The sequence below is a fragment of the Plecotus auritus genome (genome assembly GCF_963455305.1).
Source record: "Plecotus auritus genome assembly, chromosome: 9".
In the NCBI taxonomy this organism is placed as follows: Eukaryota; Metazoa; Chordata; class Mammalia; order Chiroptera; family Vespertilionidae; genus Plecotus; species Plecotus auritus.
In genome coordinates this window covers 77,577,015-77,599,177 of record NC_137783.1, presented here as the reverse complement: position 1 = coordinate 77,599,177, position 22,163 = coordinate 77,577,015, and the positions used below count along the sequence as shown (strand labels likewise).

The 22,163-nt window shown below is 41.2% G+C and overlaps 1 protein-coding gene across 2 annotated transcripts in view; it reads left to right on the top strand.

The window, feature by feature from the left end:
- PDGFD (platelet derived growth factor D) overlaps positions 1 to 22,163 on the top strand; it is a 279,623-nt gene that overhangs the window by 173,821 nt on the left and 83,639 nt on the right. For both annotated transcript variants that reach the window (XM_080641016.1, XM_080641015.1), the window contains exon 3: positions 2,748 to 2,928. In XM_080641016.1, coding sequence (XP_080497142.1) covers positions 2,748 to 2,928 — 181 coding nt within the window. The remainder of the gene's footprint in view (positions 1 to 2,747; positions 2,929 to 22,163) is intronic.

Here is a 22,163-nt window from a genome sequence, read left to right as displayed (position 1 = left end):
TTATTAAGGGTGATGACATGGAAGGAGAAAGCCAGGTTTCTACTACTGAACAGGGATTTTGATTCTGGTAGTGAATGAGCTCTTTTGGCATCCTGGCCTTAAAAACAGTGGAAGAGAAAGCTAGAATGGTTTGCTTTTTGGCCCTCCTTCAAATCTAGTTGCTCCTCAAAATTTATGGAGAAGTAGAGGAATAAGAGGTGGACAGGGGTGAGGAAGAAGGGAAAGACACAGTCCAGAGACTTGCCTCGGAACGCTCCCTAAGAAACATAGTTGTGCTCTCTTGACATCAGATCTGGAGCAGATGTTATACTGCTGATATGTACTCAAAAAACAAGAATGACCTATTTCAATCTTAACAAAGTTTCCAGTAAACTCCTGCTTTAAGCAGTAAATATGATTTACACATATTGTATATAAAATGAAATGCAATTGATTTTCTTCCCTCTGGTCCAAAGCCTCCTTGATGTTTACACTGTATTATTTTATTGCTTGAAATAATTCTTTGTTAGTTCTTTTCACCTTCCAAGCACCATATAAACTTTAAGTAACTAGTTTATACAGTGCCCAAGTGTTGACCAGCTGGGAAAATCATATAAACTTTCTTATTCTGCTCATAAGGTAATTGAGGCAAAGGACATAAGGCTCTCATAAATCACTGCCAACAAAATTAAGTCAGCATTCTATTATATTTGCCTCCTCCTTAGGTTATTCTGCCCAACCAATAAGAGCTCTGAAGTGCATGGGTAGGACCATAAAGCCATATTAGATTTTCTTTATATTTAGGTGTGGTGTTTCTCATACTGATTCCTTTTGGAAATTGTGACCAAATATATATATATAATGTTTGACAGACTTACACTGTCACAGGAAAGGGACCAGGACTGACGTAGGTCTGCCCTGGCACCGTATGGAATGTGTAAGTTCTTGACTTCATGCAGGAAAGATTTTATGATATGAGTCCAGGTGATTTTGAGAGTAAGTTTATTAAACTGGGGACAGTGAAACAAAGGAAGGGCTTAAGATAGCAGAGGCAATATCATAGCAACAGAAGTGAGCCCAGTCGAGCTGCCTTGACCCTTTGAAAACATGAGGAGGAGTTGAGCCTAGGTGAGGATGCCTTGGCCTTTTAGAAAGCAAGTCACAGAGGCAGAAGAAGTGAGCCCGCTGGGCTGTGTGGACTCAGGAAACAAGTTACATAGGCAAAAGGAGGGCCCTTGGAGACAGGTTCAGGGATTAGTCTGGGACAAGCTGCCACTTTCTTGCTGCTCCCCTTGTTGCAAGTCTCCTGGGAACCTTTAGAGTTTAGAAAAAGAAAGTGGAAATATGTGCCTGAGGAAAGAATGGGGGTGGGGGGCCAGGGTGTGCTCCAGGGAGAGCATTCATTGTGTCCTTTGTCTTAAGGGTTTTTATTTGTTTCTAAAGGCAGGAATATTAGGGAAGGTCTCAGGGGAGGATCTCAATAGAATATTCAGCTGCCTCCTAGGTCTGTACTTTGATATGCTAATGCATCAAAATGAACTCATAGAAGGATTAGGGTCATTATCTGGTCAGTTTCACCTTCAAAGAATGTCACCCAAGGGGGACCAGGACTGAGGTGAATCTGCCCCCTGCGTGGTCTGGAATGTGGAAACCATTTATTCATAAGTGTTTTTGGTTAGGGAAGATAATACCTTTTGATTTATTATCTGGCTGTAAATTGCCCAGCCATTTAACTACCTGTCTCAGTTTCCCCATTCCATTTGCCCAGGAATTTTCCTAGGTCTTCAATGCCACTGTTCACTGTGAATGTAAATTGTTTGCATTGAGAAGTCATTTGGGGAGAGGTAGAGGGGAGAAGTGAGACACTGATGCCCAGAACCAAAAGGCAAATAGTTCAGCTCATCAAGTACAATGTTCCAAGATTTGAGTATCTGAAAATACTATAAATGGTCCCTGGGATGGCAACTCTGTCACTGAAGATGTCCTATTGTGTGATGGAAAGGTGGAATGGAATGGACGGACCTCCAGAATCAAATGGCTGTATGGGATGTCTAAAGAGGTTCAATCCTGGCATCCCAAGTTTCTCTGACCAACGCCAAAGGGGAACCTATGGTCTTAGGCTCATTCACATCCTGGTATGACCAGCCCAGATATTTACAGTACTGATTAGCATACAACCTTACCCAAGTCATATGCTTTCCATTATGATAAAAGTCATATTTTACTATATTATCCTTTCAAAAGACAGTGTCCAAAAAGAAAAATTAGTGATTTCTATTGTGCAATGATAATGCTGGTTCTGTATGCTGTACAGATACAGATTAGTTCCTTTTTAAAGAAAGTACTGCTGTGGTTAATTAATTCAAAGTGGGATTTGTCTGAAAAATTTTATATAGCAAAATATTTGACCATATAATTAGGGCAACATCTTCTCATATATGATGATAGGTTATAATTATTAGTTTTTTCCAGGCAAACCTTATAAGCCAGGTGCTCAGAATGTAGCCCGTTTTGATTATTAATGATTTGAGAACAGTCATGGCTAAATGTGTATAAAGGTTCTCTCAGAACAGATTGTGGAAGTTTGTATTTAGAAAACCTAATCCAAAAACTAGCTTTGATTTTAACATGTCTGTAGGTTATAATTTTTATTCTACCTAGTAGGTAATAAGAAATCACATATGTTAGTTTTATCTTATAGGTGAAAGTATGAATTTCAAAGTCTACTTTAATAAAAATTTGTTTCTTTTTTGTGAAATTGATACTAGATATGATTTTGTGGAAGTTGAAGATGTATCTGAAACCAGTACTATTATTAGAGGACGATGGTGTGGACACAAGGAAGTTCCTCCAAGGATAACATCAAGAACAAACCAAATTAAAATAACATTTAAGTCTGATGACTACTTTGTGGCTAAACCTGGATTCAAGATTTATTATTCTTTTGTGGTAAGTAGCTTATCCATGCTGCAATTAAAAGACACTGGTTTCATGAAGTATAGAGATCATTTTCTATGATTAAACACAGTGCTGTGAGGGTGAAGGAATTTTATTAATTCCCTTTGGTATACTTTGTTCCTACCAATAGCCAAAATGGTAAAGCCATTTTTAGTAAGGAATACCATTTTGGATCTATGAAGTCAACTCTTGGGCCCATTTTGAAACACACTCACACACACATACAAGATAACATAGTGAATAGAAAAAGTAAAATGGTTTATAGTAAAGCAGTAACTATATTACCTTTGATTCAATTGAAGCAAGATAAATGTATAGCCAGATAGAAGGTGAGAGTTGAGCCACTTAAATTTGAAAGTTGTCTGTGTATTTCTGATCACATAAAAGGGTCCTAATGATTTTAGTGTAAATTATCAGTCAAACTTGGGAAGGGTCTGTGTTATAATCATAGAGCCTCAGAGATAGCAAGCATCTTAAAGTGTTGTAGTGTAACCCCCAGCTTACAAAGGATGCCTCAAAAAGTCGAATTATGGAGTCATTTATTAAAAGCCGGTGGCATACGAGGGAGCAAAAGTGCTCCAGACCTCGCAGCCCCGAACAGCTCGCCACATCTGGCTTATATTGGCAGAGTATCACAAAAGTATCGATTACATCTTTGGGTCTGGAATGAGGAACCTGTTTCGCGAAAAGCATTCTTTACAGAAGCAAAAATTGAGCAAGTTAGTTATCTAAAGTATTTACAAATCACTGAATCAACAGAAACACATTATCTGGGACCACCAGGGCAATTTAGAATAATTGTGCTGTCCAGATTCCGGGACCACTGAGTCAACCGAAACTCAGTTATCTGTAGCTACTGAGACAATTTAGGATAATTGAGCTGTCCTGGTTCCCAGAAGAATGTGCTTCGATGACCAGTGAGATCACAAACAATGGGATATTCAAACCATCATCAATGGAGTATTGTTCAGAAAATCATAATAACTTTCTATTGTTTTAGCAAACAAATAAGTACAGAACCCAAACAGCAGTTTCTACCTGAGTTGCTTGCTACCATACTTCAAAAGATCATAAGGTGTATTCAGGACGCAAGAGTTGGATTCTTGTCTACTACACCCATGCTTATTTGTGGTATCTCCTCTACTAAAACGCCTCAGTAGTTATTTCCAGCTTTAAGTGGTTCTGACTGTTAGAAAATGTTTAATGTTTTATCAAACTAAAATTGACATTGTAGTTAATTCTACTTGTTGGGTCACATACAATCACAGCCACTTCTTCAATTAATCAGTCATTCATAAAACAATACAAAGTTCCTGCTTGTTGTTAGACAGTCTCATAGGTATAGTAGATACAAAGGTAAGCAGGGCAGACAGGTTCTTGACCTCCTGGAAGTTATAGTTTGATAAATATAACAATTAAAAAGGGGTAACCGCCCTGGCCAGTATGGCTCAGTTGGTCGGAGTGTTATCCCATACATGGGAGGGTTGCAGGTTTGATCCCCAGTCGGGGCACATGTTTCTCTTTCACATCAATGTTTCTTTCTATCTCCCTTCCTCTCCCTCTAAAATCAATAAGCATATGCTTGGGTGAAGATTTTAAAAAAAGGGGTAAAAACTGAGAATGATGAGTATTAAGACGGAAGTACTGGATGTGATAGGTCAAGCCCAGGAGAGCACAGAAGAATTTTGCATATATATATATTATCTTAAATATTCCTGAGTTCTTTAACTGTGCATAGTATATTGTCTTCTGTTCTCTCAGCAACATTTTCTCACTCTCATTCAGTTTGTTTCCATCCCCTTTCAAAATACAGGTGGCAACATAGACCACAGTACTATATATTGAATGAATTTGTGGGGGTTTTCCTCTTATGAGTTAAATATAGAATAGAAACAAATCTTGCTTTTTGCAAACTAAAGGTTTTTTTTTTGTTTTGCGTTATTGGGAATCGTTGAATACTAAATGAATTCTACTTCAGAACCTTGTAAATGAAGGAAATAGCATGTGGTAATACTGTTCCAGTTTTAATTTGAAAATAATCCATCAAGCATGATTTACATTATTGCAAACTCATGCAGTGCTGCTCAGCATTAAAATTGAAGGGTGAGCCTTTGGTCTCCACATTTCTTTGCTTTTTAATGTGTTCAATGATGCATGTGTTCTCAATTGTTCATGGGAAAAACAGGCTTGGCGTGTGATGGATAGGCTAATGAAGGACCTCCCCACCCTCCTTTTCTTCAAGCACTATTAGTGTGAGTTTGTATACTTTTTTATGAAGCTTTGGTTGTGACTAAGTTGAATAGTCCATAAATCACTTAGAAACACCCTAACACTAATACAACGTCTTTAAGGCAAAGTAATATCTTTTTATAGAAAAGGCAGTACAAGTATGACTTTAGGGAAGGAAGAGTACTCCTGTTTGAGGAGTAGTTTTGCAGTATGGTGGAGGCTCATTACTCATCTCCTAGCCAGTGTGTTGTGGAATTTTGCGCAGTCTCTGTGATTTGAATACAAATTATTTGGCATCACTCCACTCACTCATTCACCTCCACCAGGAGTGACATTCAATTATGTTTTTTCAGAAATGTTGATAGTATAACATTTTTGTGCATTTCTCTACTGGCCACTTGGTCTTCATTGATTGAGAATAATCTCAGCCTCTTTTTCCACTCCTGATAGGCTTCTGGCACAAAATATGATCAGTTAGGGTCCAAACACTTTGGTGGCTGAATTCCAAGAGGTAGAATGAGCTTAACCTTCAGGTGTATATAGACTCCAGATCTATGTGATTTTTTTTTTATTATTATTAAACTTTTCCATTTGAGTCTTGCTCTGTAAGGACAGAAGGTCAATTTCGGCTTGGCCAATGTATTGGGAAGATCATTTTGTTCATGTTTAAATTTTACTTGGAGAGACAATAAAGCAGAGTTTATTAACTCAAATGTATAGAGTCTGGGCTTAAAACTCAAAATGGGCCAAGTGTAAATTGACAGGTAGAGAGTGGGATTGAAAATGGCAGGTCTTCTTTAAGTCTGTAAATAATGAGTTCTAACATGTATTGAAGGCCCATAAAACCTTTAGGGGTTAGAGGCAGCTGTTATGCAACTGCAGGCTTAAGGAGTGCAATGCAGTACCATCTCATGCCTGTCAGAATGGCTATCATCAACAAATCAACAAATGACAAGTGCTGGCGAGGATGCGGAGAAAAAGGAACCCTGGTGCACTGCTGGTGGGAATGCAGACTGGTGCAGCCACTGTGGAGAACAGTATGGAGTTTCCTCAAAAAACTAAAAATGGAACTCCCATTTGACCCAGTGATCCCACTTCTAGGAATATATCCCAAGAACCTAGAAACACCAATCAGAAAGGATATATGCACCCCTATGTTCATAGCAGCACAATTCACCATAGCTAAGATTTGGAAACAGCCTAAGTGCCCATCAGCAGATGAGTGGATTCAAAAACTGTGGTTCATCTACACAATGGAATACTATGCTGCGGTAAAAAAAGGAGTTCTTACCATTTGCAACAACATGGATGGAGCTGGAGAGCATTATGCTAAATAAGCCAGGCAGAGAAAGATAAATATCACATGATCTCACTCATTAATGGAATATAATGAACAACATAAACTGATGAACAAAAACAGATCCAGAGACAGAGAAACATCAATTGGAACGTCAAACCTCAGGGAAGGTAGGGGATGGTGGGGGTAAGGGGGAGAGATCAACCAAAGGACTTATATGCATGCATGTAAGCCTAATCCAGGCGTCCTCAAACTACGGCCCGTGGGCCACATGCGGCCCGCTGAGGACATTTATCCGGCCCGCCGAGTGCCGCTGCCCGTCCTGCTTAGCAGCTGACTCATCCCGGGCCCGCAGTGCGCATAGGAATTTGTTCATAGTGGTTTTTTTAACTATAGTCCGGCCCTCCAATGGTCTGAGGGACAGCGAACTGGCCCCCTGTTTAAAAAGTTTGAGGACCCCTGGCTAATCAATGGACACAGACAACAGGGGGGTAAGAGCATGAATGGGGGTAATGGGGGGATAAAGACACATATGTAATACCTTAATCAATAAAGAAATTAAAAAATAAAAATAAAAAGGTATCTAAATAAATAAATAAAGGAGTGGTAGGTGCTAGGGAAATTGAACCTTAGAATAGTGTTTGAGAATTCACATGCTCTTGAAAAATGGCAAGTGGCTATTTGGATCAGTCAAGATCAGCTCCATTGGAAACTCTTGCCTCTCCCTTGCCTCAGTGACTCTCCGTGTACAAGGACTTCTGACACTGTAGGTTATAAATGTCTAGGGACACAAGAGCCTCTTCCACAAAAGTCAGATCTACATGGTCCATGTTTATAATGTTTTTGAAATACCAAGTCCAGTTTTTCATCAAGTTTTTAGTCTAGCAAAATGTGGAAGACATAGATAATATCAATATCATTTGCTTTTGGTTGAGAATGATTCTTATATTACAACTAGAGGCCTGGTGCACAGATTCGTGCACTGGTGGGGTCCCTCAGCCTGGCCTGCACCCTCTCACCATCTGGGACCCCTCAGAGGATGTTGGACTGCCGGTTTCAGTTCACCTGCAGGGATCAGGCCAAAACCAGCAGTCTGACATCCCCCTGGGGGATGTAGTAGTGTGCAAAGTGGCAGGCAGCCTGGGAGGAGCCTGAGCCCAGGCTGGGCTTCACACTGCTCCTGCTCATCCCAGCCCCACTGCACCTGAAGCCACAGCCCCGCCTCTCAGAAGCGCTGCTGCAGAGGTGGGAGAGGCTCCCGCCGCCACAGCTGCGCTCACCAGCTGTGAGCCCAGCTTCTGGCTGAGCGGCGCTCCCGCTGTGAGAGTGCACTGACCACCAGGGGGGCATCTCCTGCATTGAGTGTCTGCCCCCTTGTGGTCAGTGTGTGTCATAGTGACCGGTCAACCGGTTGCTTAGGCTTTTATATATATAGATTTTGTTTCATGTGCTTAGAATTGAGTCTCTACCATTTTTACAGCACCTATCAGTCTATCCTGGGGCAAGGCAGGTACCACAGCCACATAGGACCAGGCTGTGCTGTAAAGATCATTTTGAATTGAATAGGGTTTCCTTTGGTACTATTGGTGTGATATTAAATAAGTCTCTTACCCTTTGCTTTTATATCTGTAAAATGGGGATAGTAATTAGAGTTGGTGTGAGATTTTAAAATGATCACAAATATTTAGCACAGCACCTTGGATATAATAATTTTTCTCAATAAATAATAGTGATAATGATCCTACCTTTATTATCACAAATGGTGTATATATCTTTCTTCCAGGTAATTGGTAATGAATTATTTGAGGGTAGGACAAGTATCTTATTCCTGTGGGTATTTTACAAATTGCCTTGTTTATCTATGGCTAGATAGTGCATTTGTTGAATTGACTCTTTTCCGAGAATATATGATTTATAATAAGGATTGCCTAATTTCATTTTCTTGCTCACCTGTTCAGCCTTCTTTTGTGATTTTTGCTCCATTGAAGAGAATAGACATTTTCAGAGGCCATAATTAAGCTAATATTATCAAACACTTGATAGCAAGATGTGATTGTCTAAGTAAATTAGGCTCTCCCACCTCAAATCTGTTTTTTTGGGGTTATGAATGGATTGATATTTTTATGAAGGCCATTAAGTAGATTATTTGAAAGGTGTCCAATTACAAGGCTCCAAAGTATGATGTGCAAGAAATGAGCAGCATAAGTATGAATTTCAGTTCTGCTGCTTACCAGCTGAGGGCTCAATTTTTCATCTGTAAAATGGTGATAATATTACCTAAGATTAAGTAGGTGTGAGGATTAAATTAGATAACTTTTAAGGCACTATGCCTAGATAAGTTATTAATTACTCAAATATCTGCTGCTCTTATTGTTATCATTATCATTGCTATTGTCATGGATGTATCAGGCAACCAGTGAACTTGCTAGACCTGTACACAAAGCCTAGTGGTTAGTGTGTTCTTGTGCACATGTACAGACACCTCTGACCATGATTCACTTCCTCCAACCAACTTAGAAACATTTTATTGTAACAAACACAAAAGTTGTATATGTTTAATAGAAGGCACATTTTCAAAATTGAAAAGTAAAAAATCAAGGTATTTGAAAGTTATTCAGAAACTTTCTTTCTGTATTAACAAGCTAGTTTATTTTCTACAAAAACAAAAACACAGTTTTATCAGGCCAGTTACTTAACTATGTATCTATGCAGTTTGAATTAACTTCAAGTGGTGCAGTTATATTTCCACTGAGATTAAAATTCTGCATGAATCATGGTTTTGCATTATAAATAATTATGTAAAATAGAAGAAGATGGAGAAGAAGAAAAGAAGAAAAAGGGGAACTAGAACCAAGGAGTTGAATAAGATCATATCTCAATTATAACAACTTTTGCAGATTCTTTTTTATTATTATTACTGATTTGAGAGAGAGAGAGAGAGAGAGGGGAACATCAATTTGTTGTTCCACTTATTTATGCATTCATTGGTTGCTTCTTGTATGTGCCCTGACCAAAGGTCAAACCATGACCTTGGCATTTTGGGACGGCACCAATTGAACTACTGGGCCATGTCCTTTGAAGATTCTGTGTTTCCCTAAAACTTAGCAGTTAATGAAACAAAATCAGCCTCATTTGCCTACCCTGAGTTTTGAAGACAGCTAGAGAATGAAGGAGGACCCTATTTACTTTTCTCTATAAAATGTGTGAGAATTCCATCTTTAATTTCATAGTCAGGAAAACTTAGGTGAGTGTTTGGCGCATCCACTTGTGTTGCAGCCACTTCAGCCAGGACTGTAATAGAGCTAAGGACAGCCAAACTGGGGATCCTCACAGCAGAATGTGTGAACGTTTATTCCTTTCACAATCATCCTACTGAAGATTGGGAGCTATAAGGGCTACAATATTGTTATTTAAGTGCCTACTGTGAGGCAGACCAGCCACAACCCTGGAGATACAGAGTTTCTACCCTCAGGATCTTGCATGGTAGTGGGAGGAAAGAGACAACAAACACGTAAGTAAATGCAGGGTGTCCCCCCAAAATGTATGCACACTTTAACAGCTGATTCTATTACATTTTGAATGTGAAATGTATTTTAAAATACACTTCTATAATTATTCAAAGTTTGTATACATTTTTTTGGGACACACTCTAGAGTAGTAAGTACTTATATACAAACAAATTATTTCAAGTTCAATAAAGGCCAGGAATAAGGTAAAAGAGAGCAGTGTGATGGAGAATGACTGGGAAGGGGCTCAGTCCAGCTAGAGAGTCAAGGAAGACCTGTGAGTGTAGCCCTTGAGTTGAGACCTGAAGGGTTAGGAGGAGGCACCCATGAGAAGCTATGCGAGAAAAGTTCTTTAAGCAAAAGCACAGCAAATGCTAAGACCCTCGAATAGAAAAGAGATCTCTTTCCTTTGAAAGTAATAAGTATTTTGATTTCTTAGGACTTAGGCTGCTGGAAGAAAGCAAACGTAAGAGAGGGAAGTAGAGCAGTCCCTAACCACTGTCTCAGTCAACAGTGAGAAAGGAGATTTCTTATGCTTATCTCAGCCCATCCCTATTTTGAGTATCACTCAAGTTTTTTTAGTACTGAGACCTGATAAACTTTTTTAGGTAGTGAAAACCAGAGGGTCAGCTAAGGCCAGATACTAAGAAAGTATTAGTAAGATATAAAACGAAGTCTAAGGCAGAAATAAAACCAGGGTCAGACAGGAGAGTAGATCAAGAGAGCCAAATGCATACTCAGAAATTCCTAACTAAATGTTGTTGCACTAGGTTGCCAAGCTTAAGAGCTTCCAAGGGTGTTGGTTGTTGCTGCATTTTATAGGGAAGGGTAGATAAGTGGTCTTATTTGAAATTTTACAAGTGTTCTAAAATTTCATCAATAACAGAGATCATTTTAATGGATTAGGGGGTCTCATTGGGTAAGTTTAATGTATCAGTTATTTAATCAGATTGCTTTCCTAAAACCTGAATACATAATGAGAACTTTAATAGAGTTCATGAGATAGGCATAGGAAAATTTAATATAGTCTTGGAGCAAAGGATAATTTAACAAAGTGTATATATAGCTAGGTCTAGAAGCAAATGGTAATGGGTAAGCAGAATGAAGAGGAAGTGGGCTCTTGCAATAGGGAGCGGAAGAAGCGGAGATGGATTAAACAAAAAAGGATTAAGGGAGAAGGAGGAGACAAGAAAGTGAGGTGGGATGAAATCCTATGATAATATTATTTGGCCCTATCTCATTTGGGCATTGTTGCTAGTTATGCATTTGTTTCAGTGCATTAGTCAACAGACATTTTATTGAGCAACTATTATGTTCCATGCACTATGATACATATTGGATATAGAGTAGGGAACAAAACAGCCAAGGTTCCTGCCATTATAGAACTTACTAGAGGCCTGGTGCATAAAATTCATGCACGGGGGTGTGTGTCCCTCAGCTCAGCCTGCACCCTCTCCAATCTGGGACCCCTCGAGGACTGTCTGACTGCTCGTTTAGGCCCAGTAGGATCGGGCCTAAACGGGCAGTCGGACATCCCTCTCACAATCCAGGACTGCTGGCTCCCAACTGCTTGCCTGCCTGCCTTCCTAATTGCCCCTAACCACTTCTGCCTGCCAGCCTGATCACCCCCTAACCACTCCCCTGACAGCCTGATTGATGCCTAACTGCTCCCCTGCCAGCCTGATTGTCCCTAACTGCCCTCCCCTGCAGGGCTGGTCACCCCTAACTGCCCTCCCCTGTAGGCCTGGGTCCCCCACAACTGCCCTTCCCTGCAGGCCCTGTCGTCTCCAATTTCTCTCCTCTGCCGGCCTGGTCACCCCTAACTGCCCTCCCCTGCAAGCTTGATCACCCCCAACTGCCCTCCCTTGCAGACCTGGTCCTTCCCCTGCTGGCCATCTTGTGGCAGCCATCTTGTGTCCACATGGGGGCAGCCATCTTGTGTGTTGGAGTGATGGTCAATCTGCATATTACTCTTTTATTAGATAGGGTAGAGGCCTGGTGCACGGGTGGGGGCTGGCTGGTTTGCCTTGAAGGGTGTCCCGGATCAGGGAGGGGGTTCCCTTGGAGCGTGGGGTGGCCTGTGGTGGTTTGCAGGCTGGCCACGCCCCCTGGAAACCAAGCAGAAGCCCTGGTATCTAGGGTTTATTTATCTTCTATAATTGAAACTTTGTAGCCTTGAGCGGAGGCCAGGGCAGGCCAGGAACTTGGCTTTCTCCATCACCGGGGAAACCCAAGCCTCTTGCTCGCTCCGTGGCCATAGCCATTTTTGTTGGGATTTATTTATTTTCTATAATTGAAACTTTGTAGCCTTGAGTGGAGTCCAGGGCCAGCCAGGGTGTGTGGGAAGCTTGGCTTCCTCCATTGCCGGGGAAACCCAAGCCTCCTGCTCACTCCATGGCTGCAGCCATCTTGGCGGGGTTAATTTGCATACTCGCTCCTGATTGGCTGGTGGGCATGGCTTGTTGGAGTAGGGGAGGTATGGTTAATTTGCATATTACTCTTTTATTAGATAGGGTAATTTGGCAGGCACAGTGCTAATGATGGTGGTGATGGTGATGATGATAAATCCTACAAAATAAAGAGATAATATGCCAATTGACCGTCACTCCAACACACAAGATGGCCGCCCCCATGTGGACACAAGATGGCTGCCACAAGATGGCCAGCAGGGGAGGGCAGTTGTGGATGATCAGGCCAGCAGGGGATGGCAGTTGGGGGGGATCTAGGCCTTCAGGGGAGGGCAGTTGGGGGGGACCAGGCCAGCAGGGGAGGGCAGTTGTGGGAGACCAAGCCAGCAGGGGAGGGCAGTTGGGGGGTACCATGCCTGCAGGGGAGGGCAGTTGGGGGGTACCAGGCCTGCAGGGGAGGGTAGTTGGGGGCAACCAGGCCAGCAGGGGAGGGCAGTTGGGGGGGACCAGGCCTGCAAGGGAGGGAAATTGGGGGTCCAGGCATGCAGGGGAGGGCAGTTGGGGGGTACCAGGCCTGCAGGGGAGGGTAGTTGTGGGCAACCAGGCCAGCAGGGGAGGGCAGTTAGGGGCAATCGGGCTGGCAGGGGAGCATTTAGGCATCGATCAGGCTGGCAGGGAGTTGTTAGGGGGTGATCAGGCTGGCAGGCAGAAGTGGTTAGGGGTAATCACGCAGGCAGGCAGGCGAGCAGTTGGGAGCCAGTAGTCCTGGATTGTGAGAGGGATGTCTGACTGCCCGTTTAGGTGGGATAGGGCCTAAAAGGGCAGTCGGACATCACTCGAGGGGTCCCAGATTGGAGAGGGTACAGGCTGGGCTGAGGGACACACCACCCCCCATGCATGAATTTAATGCACCAGGCCTCTGGTATATTATAAAATAAAAATTTTAAAAAATACAGCATCTAACTCTTTGGGTTTTGTGAAAATTAAATACATGAGGCAAAGTATGTGAAGTGTTTAATGCAGTGCCTAGCATATCATAAATAATCTGCTGCTACTGAATTATTCATTGTAAGTAGACTGATTTTAAAAATATATAGAATTTAGAGCTTTAGCATCTTAGAGATCTTGTGTCTAGGCCAGTGGTCGGCAAACTCTAGTCAACAGAGCCAAATATCAACAGTACAATGATTGAAATTTCTTTTGAGAGCCAAATTTTTTAAACTTAAACTATATAGGTAGGTACATTGTTATTAACTTAATTAGGGTACTCCTTCAATCGCACTGTACATGCGTGCCCACACGTGGTATTTTGTGGAAGAGCCACACTCAAGGGGCCAAAGAGCCACATGTGGCTCGCGAGCCGCAGTTTGCCGACCACTGGTCTAGGCCAACACTCTTATTTTACAAGTGAGGCAATGAACACAGATTAGGTGACTTTATAAATTAAACAGTGAACCCAGAGAGGTTATAAGTTTGTCTGTGGTCACAGAGCTCACATATACATGTTATCCATGAGATATAAAGCTGTGGATCAGCTTCAAAGAAAAATAAGATATCTAAAATTTTGCATACAATTTCAGAGAGCCCCCTGAATCTCATTTATGATGTCCTATGAGTCCTGTCAGACGTGGTGAAGAGCCCCACACATATTGCCGCTGCGTGTCATCTGACATTTGGAATGTTTTCTGCCATGTTGACAAGCATGTGTTTGAAATAATACTTTACTACTGTAATTAATTTTCCTCGTAAACCTCATATGCTGATCACATGAGTAGATGACTCCCCATGTGTGAAGCAACATGTGTAACTTTGAGAGGGATGCTGTTCGATGACACCTGTGCACACCGATGACACAGTGCAGTGTCCTTGTTTATCTAGAATTTCATTACACAAGCATGCTACAAGTAAACTTTTACTCTTGAAAACCAGAAATATGTAGTGATTTTAAATTATTGTGCCTCTTCATATACATATGACTTTGTATAACTGTGCTCTTTGATGTACTAATATTTTGGTAAGTCAAGAAAATCAGAAAGAAAGAAAAAGAAAAAAAAAAAGAAAGGAAAAGAAGACATCTAATATTTGACCATATTAGAAAATGGCTTGCATATTAAAGATATGCCTCAAAAAGCAGTATTTCTTTCTTTAAAAGCTATGAAGTGAACCTCAGTAAAACAAACAAAAACACCTCCACCTATGTTCACTTACAAATTCAATAGGCATTTCAGAGAATGTACCGTGGATAAGAAGAGGAAAGTGATAGTCCTGTGAAGGAGAAAAAATTATAAAATGCTGAGAATGGCAGTGATAAAATGTGAATGTAATATTCTGGGCACACAAGGAAGAGATTTACTTAACCTCACAAAGGTGGAGATTGCTGGTGTAAGGGAAGCAAAAAACTTTTTTCCCCTCTACCCTCTTAGGTTCTCTCTGTCTGGGACCCTGCAAATTAGACTGACCAAAGACAGGTTAACAAGAGAAAACTTAACAGAAGTTTCTTTTTAAAAATTGATTTTTAGAGAGAGAGAAAAATCAATGTGAGAGCTGAACATTGATGGGTTGCCTCCTGCAAGCCCCCTACAAGGGATGGAGCAAGCAACCCAGGCATGTGCCCTGACTGAGGATCGAACCAGCAACCTCCCTGTGCACGGGACATTGCCCAACCAATTGAGCAACACTGGCCAGGGCCAAACAGAAGTTTCTTAATACCAGTCTATGTCATCACACACATGGGAGCACTCAGTGCTGAGTAACTCAAAGCGGTGGTTAAAAGTTAGGCTTATATAACATCTAACAGAGAATAAAAACTTTTTAGAGAAATGACAAGACAAAGGAAAGGGACTTTGCGTTTCTAGGATAGCAAATTGTGGAAAATATGTAGATTAGATGAATATATGAAGAAACAAACAAAAGCCAAAGGTTAGTTAGTGAGGTTTGTTACATGTATTTCTATTGCCTCTCTAGGCTGAGAAGGGTCTGGAGTTGTCTGGTGATTAGCTTCTGTCCTTCCTGGTAGAGAAGGAAGGGAGGAAACCTTTACAAATATATGTTCTTCTAGGTAGTTAGTGGGAGGGCAGAGAGCTTTTTCCATATCTGCTTCTTAACTGCCTTCCGCTTAAAATAACCCCATTGTAACGTGGCATAGTCAGGGTGGCATATTTGATCCCCCTTTATTGGACTGAGTCAGAGAGAAAAGAGCACCCTGGGAAGAGGGTGTTGCCTAAATAAAGGCACAAAGTCAAAATAAGCAGGGCATTTCATATCCCGATGACTTAATTCAAAGTGTTGCTGGTTAAGGGGTACTTAGGACCACTTTATTTTTGCCATTAGAAAAGAGATACAAAACGGCAAAATATCATCAAAATAACAGCTTTATTAATGGTGGTTGAAGAAATGCCAAAGCTCAGGACTCTCTTGTAAATCTAGAATAATCAGATTTTGCCTGGGACCCAAAACTGAGAGGGTGTATTATTATGGTGATGCAGTTTCAGACCAAATAATTATTTTGAGGGGTCTGGAGTCTATAAAACAGACTTGGGATATGCTTACACACCTCTCTCACTGCATGGAAGATCACAGTCTGAGGGCAGCCAACTCCAAACCCTGCTAATCTTAACAGACGGCCCAGGGAATTGGAGGAGAGTGGACACCCTTCCCAATGGCTGGAGGCAGAAGCAGGCAGCTCAAGAGAGAAATGCAGAAATGGGGTGGGGATAGAGGAAGGGAGGGAGGATGGAAGAAATGATGAAGGACAAAAATCCATCATGAAAGAGACCAAAGATGTTGATGTCTCCATATCTGTGGGCTGAGGCAGGGATATGGAGAAAGGCTTTCCTCTTCTAAGTAAGCAAAAAAAGGCTCCTATGGCCCTGGCATCCAAGCCCATAGTGATGTTTATGCCTTGATTTTCCAATCAATCATCTTTGGTAAAGGTTTTGAGAACTTAATCCCACCTACTTATGGTTCTGAGGAGAGCTAGTTGACCTGCTCCATCTTTCTAAGATCAGCTATTCTGAGTGGCAATTTGAAGGTCCCTGGAACTTTGAGGAAATTCCAGTCTTTTCTCTAAGGTGCAAAAAGGAATTAGAAATCAATCATAGCCTTGGCCGGTTTTACTCAGTGGTTAGAGCATTGGCCTGTGGACTGAGGGGCTATGGGTTTGATTCCAGGTCAAGGGCATGTACCTCGGTGGCAGGTTTGATCCTGGCCCGGTCAGGGTGTTTGTGGAAGGCAATCAGTTGATGTCTCTCTCTCTTTCCCCTTGCTCCCTCCCTCCCTTTCACTCTTTCTAAAAATCAATGGAAAAGGTATCCTCCAGTGAGGATACAAAAAAAAAAATCAAACAATCAATCATAAAGACAGGACTCATCTAGCCTTGAAAATAACTGTCCTTAATGTTCCTTTTATCAGTGGGAATGTAACAGATTAAGGCTGACCTCTGTTCAACATTGCTTCTTTCACCTGTGAGAAAATTGAGCTACAAAGTGACTGGTCTCTTTTTTGCAATTGAAAATCAAAACTGGACAGGCAAAAATAAATTTTAGAAAAGGGAGAGATTGAAAACGCATGGAGCCACGTCTGAAAAATAGATACGTGAATAGATAGTCAAGTAATCATTGCTTTTTGGCTGGGCCCTGCTCATCACTTCCTGATTGGTCTCCCTACCTCCTGTCTCCACTACCTTCAATCTGTTCTGCACATGGTTGCCAGCTAAAGTAAAGCTGTGATAAATCATTTTCCGGCTGAAAATTTGTGAATGACTTCCAATTTTCTATGGATTTATGTCCAAACAGCTCACTCTGATACTGAGAGTCTTCCATGTTCTGATCCTAACCTAACAGTCTAGCTTCAATCTCCCTTCTCCCTGTACATATTCTTTAGTCCAGAGAAACAGCATTATTCCCTGGTAGCCCAATTGACTCATGATTATCCATCTTTAATCCCTGGCACTTGGCCCCCGAGCCACTCACCATAAGGGGGGAGGTGGCAGTGGGGGGTGCGGTGGACTGGGGACTGTTGAGCAGAGCAGTCGTGGGGCAGCGGGAGTTTTACAGAGCAGTAGCAGGGTAGAGGAAACCTCACGGAGCAGTGGCGGGGCAAGGGGAATTTCACGCAGCAGTGGTGGGGCAGGGATTGGGGGGGTGGAGCCTCACAGAGCAGTCGAGGGGCAGCAGCCACGAGCAGAGCATCGCAGAGCATCTGGAAGCGGGGAGCTTCACGTAGCATCACAGGGCTGCAGAGGCCATGCAACAAAGGCCAGGCTAGGCCTAGGGACCCTACTTGGGCATGATTTCATGCACTGAGCCTCTAGTTGACATATAAAGAGAATCAAGAATCCAAGCCCTTCTCTAATTGTCAAAGACATATTCATGTCAAAGATCCTTCTTGTCTTTAGCTCCTCAATCACATATATTCTTTCTCTTCATCAGGCACTCAGATTGCTGGGTTTTTTGTTGTTGTTTTTTTGTGAGTGTGTGTTTTATTATCAACATTATGGTTTTCAAAGAAAAAATAATGTACACATATAACATATAATTTTGAAAATATATATGAATGTTAAAAGGGGAAGAAAACCACCCATAGTTTCCATCACTCAAAATACCACCACTATGAACAATTTAGCACCTTTCTTTTAAGTCTTTTTTTAATCCACAAAAACCTATGTGCATGTCTTACTGTCTCTATAGAAGGAATGCTCTTTGAAGGTAGAGAGTGGCCTTATTCCTGCAGGGTCTATCACAGGGCATTGTACCAAGTAGGTGTCAAAATGTTTGAACTGTACCAACAAATTTTGAGTACCTATGATGTATCTCTGATAGTTGGGAATAAAAGCAATAAATGTAATACCCAATGATATGTAAAAAGAAGATATACTACCAGACCACTGACTATGTTTTTTCAGACTTAGGACTTGAAGGATTTATTCCCTCTCACTTTAATGTTGCAGCCATACCAGCATACCAATGGACCATAGATGCTTTGATTCTGGACTCACTGGGCATTGCGGGAGGGGGAAGCGTTTGCTTAGGGGTGAGGATGGGGGTGTGAGAGCCATTGTACAGGTCAAGTGCCAGTGGTTTGTGGAATGGAATCAGAAATTCTGATTCTAAAATCTGCCTCTACTATGTTTTAACCTCAAGGAGCATATGATTGCATCACTAACAGCCCAACCTCAGCAGTTCTTACATCAGAATGTAATTCACTTCATAGAGGATGTGGGGTGGGTCCTCTGTTGATGCAGCTGCTTAGCTGTCCTTCCTCATGAAGAATGTTGGCAGCCTTGGAAGACTGTGGCTTCTTAATAATTGTAAAATTGTCTTTGGGAGTCTGATAATATATCATTCATTGCTGAGGCCTCAAGAGCTTTCCAGGTTTTTAAGATTCTCCAAAGCCATTTTTTTTTTATGTTTTTTTGACTGAATAATGCATAGAGAGCCAGAATCACTCAAGTTCAAATCTGTATTATCTATGAGACCTAGGATACATCATTTAAATTGTGCAAGTTATTGTTTCATTTGTGAAATGGAAAGGACCCACCTGCAGCATAAGGCTGTTTAAGAATTACCTTTAAAATATATGGGCTTGCTATACACTGTGTACAACAGATGGAACTACTATTATTACTGTTCTCATTAAAATGTCTTTGGAAGATTAGAATCAAATTAGGTATGCCCGAGGTCCTTTAAGAGGTCTTGTGTCTTAATCCATCTGGGCTGCTATAACAGAATACCAGAGCCTGGATGACTTATAAATAATGGACATTTATTTCTCACAGTTTTGAGGGCTGGGAAATTCAACTTCAAGGCACTGACAGATTTGGTATCTGATGAGAACCAGCTTCCAGGTTCATATTTTTGCTATAACCTCACATTGCAGAAGGGAAGAGCGACCTCTCTGGGGCTTTTTTATAAGGGCACTAATCCCATTTATAAGACCTCCACCCTCATGACCTAATCACATCCCAAAGGCCCCACCTTCTAAATTTTCACATTGGGGATTAGGTTGCAACATATTAAATTTGGGGGAACAAAAACAGTTAATCTACAGCCTCTTGGACCAAAATGCACTCTTAGACCCTTGGGCTAAAAGTAAGATCAGAGCACTTGTGTAATGTGATTTCAGTTCCCAGCTGGAAACCCACAACCTGAGGCAGTTTTTGTAGGACAGGAAGCCAAAAATTCTCATGCAGTTCAGCTATGCTATATTAGATGTACCCTCCCTTCATTTCCTTTGAACTGTTCATGAAAATATCTTGAGATATACCTTTATTATGAAGATTCTAATTTCAGTAGTATGTTGGAATTTGAAAAGTTCCTTGATGTCCTTGCTATAGAAAGACACCCATTCCTCATCTGATTCTACAAAACACTGTGCAGACAGCCCTTAAAATATTCCTTTGGCTCAAAAACAAGCCAGGTCTCTGGAAGAATATAGTTGTTCAAGGCCACAAGTACTCAGTGTGATACACTGGCATTTTTTCCCTCTGAAATACCAAAATCAGCTATTTTTACAAGGAGAAAAAGACACTAAAACCTCATAGTACTTTAATCTGTACATTAAGTATCTCTATAACATGGATACAGGAAATATGAATGAGTAATAGAAATGTATTTCATTTAGCCATGAAGGATAAACTACATAGGGAACGGGGTTTTTTTTATTATTAAAAAAATATATAAATATGATTACAAAATCTTAACCAAGAAATCATTTCTGAAGGAAAATCACAGTTATGAAGAGCTTTGAACTATAATTTTAAATCATTATCTAATTCTGATTTAATGGTACAATTAGTTAGAATAAACAACTATAAACGATTCTATTTTCTTCTGTGCTTTTTGTCAGAGTTTCTCTTGTGTAATAAAAATATATGATATGTATCAATATGAAAATAAAATGGTGATTGCTAAGGTCAGCTGTAGGCAGGATGGCAAAGCAGACCTAAATTTTTCTGCCCCATCCTTGGAATCATCTAAAACCCTCACCCACCCAACTCGACCTGCCTCCACCAACATGTTGTTTCCTCGTGAATCAAAAATGACGACGATTATAGCTTTCATGGAAGCCAGGCTGTGAACTAATTCTCTAATTATTTGGTTACTTACTCATTCCACATAGATTTTTGTGGATCTCCATCTCTACGTCAAGTTCCAAGCAAAAGATAGGAAACCTGCCCTTAAGACAGTGAAGTTAGGCAGGCATGATGTGATAAGCAGTAACTGAAATACAAGCTGAGAGGTGGGAGGGGAGGGGAGAGAAAGTAATCATGTCTGAGGAAAAGAGAAGATGGTCAGGAAATGATTCACAGAGGAAGCAGTAGCTGACGGAATAGAGGCATCATTTAATCCAAGCAGAGGGAACAAAACCAGTTACTGGCTGATAACAGTTTAAAGCCTTTTCCATCCCGAGTTATTTGCATTTAAAAGTAATAAATCCTATAGCTGAAGGGAAGAAAAACAGCCAAAGGCATTTCAGCCTTAAATCATAGAATATAATTTAGATAGCATGAAGCATCACAGTTCTAAGAAAATGATTCTTAATCAAGTTTTTGCATTAAAGCCATATGTGTTTGTAAATAAGGAACCCAGAATGTATCCCAGACTTATTGAATTAGAATCTCAGGGAAAGGCCCACAAAACTAGTTTAAAAAGCTCCTCAGCTGATTGTGATATGCTGGCCTATTAAGGACTATTTCCTTTGAAAGCAGGGAATGGACTGTGGAATCTCAAAGGGAAGGCTGGGTCAGTGGGTGGATGGGACTAGATCAGTTGTCGGCAAACTCATTAGTCAACAGAGCCAAATATCAACAGTACAAAGATTGAAATTTCTTTTGAGAGCCAAATTTTTTAAACTTAAACTTCTTCTAACGCCACTTCTTCAAAATAGACTTGCCCAGGCCGTGGTATTTTGTGGAAGAGCCACACTCCAGGGGCCAAAGAGCCGCATGTGGCTCGAGAGCTGCAGTTTGCTGACCACTGGACTAGATTAACCAAAGAATTTGTATTCATATATGCATAACCTGGGAACACAGACAATAGGGTGGTGAAGGCCTGGGGCAGGGAGGAGGGCGGGGTGGACTAGAAGGGGTCTATGGGGGAAAAGGAGGACCTATGTAATACTTTCAACAATAAAAATTTAAAAAAAAAGGATTATTTCCTTGGAGAATAATTCTTCATTTATAAAGCAGAACCACAGAGTTTATACCATTTTCTGAATATAACCAACCCCTACCATTCAGCTCACTGCTTCCATAGCATTGAGTTCACCAAAGCGACTTAAAGCAATTAAGTTATGTGTTGACATTTCTTGTTAATGGTACGGGAATTTTGGACTGGAACTCGAGGTGTTCTCCTGGGCAGGATGGCTTTTCCCAGGCCCTTTGTCCAAGAATGAAACCATGCACGGAAGATGGTATAGTAAAGGTGAAAATTTATTGAAGAACAAGTATAGACTCCCACGTGAGGAGGGGGAAAGATTCCCACTGAGTCCCTTTTTTCACAGTTTATAAAGGCTACAGTTTTCTGATTGGTCACTATTCCCCTTTGATTTGGTCACTATAGCACTCCTGAGCTTAAACCTCTTGTGAAGTTCCCTCTCGCTTCTCCCTCATGGTCCTCCTATTCCCTTTGGGCTTTCTTCCTCCTCCTTTATTTTGTAAATATAGACCTTTTGCTATTCTCAGCTCCCTTATCTTATGGAAATGTAACTTCTGCTGCTCCCCTGTCTTATGAAAATGTACCCTATTGCAGCTCTATAGCCCTGTGCTTTTTTCCATGGACCCTTTAA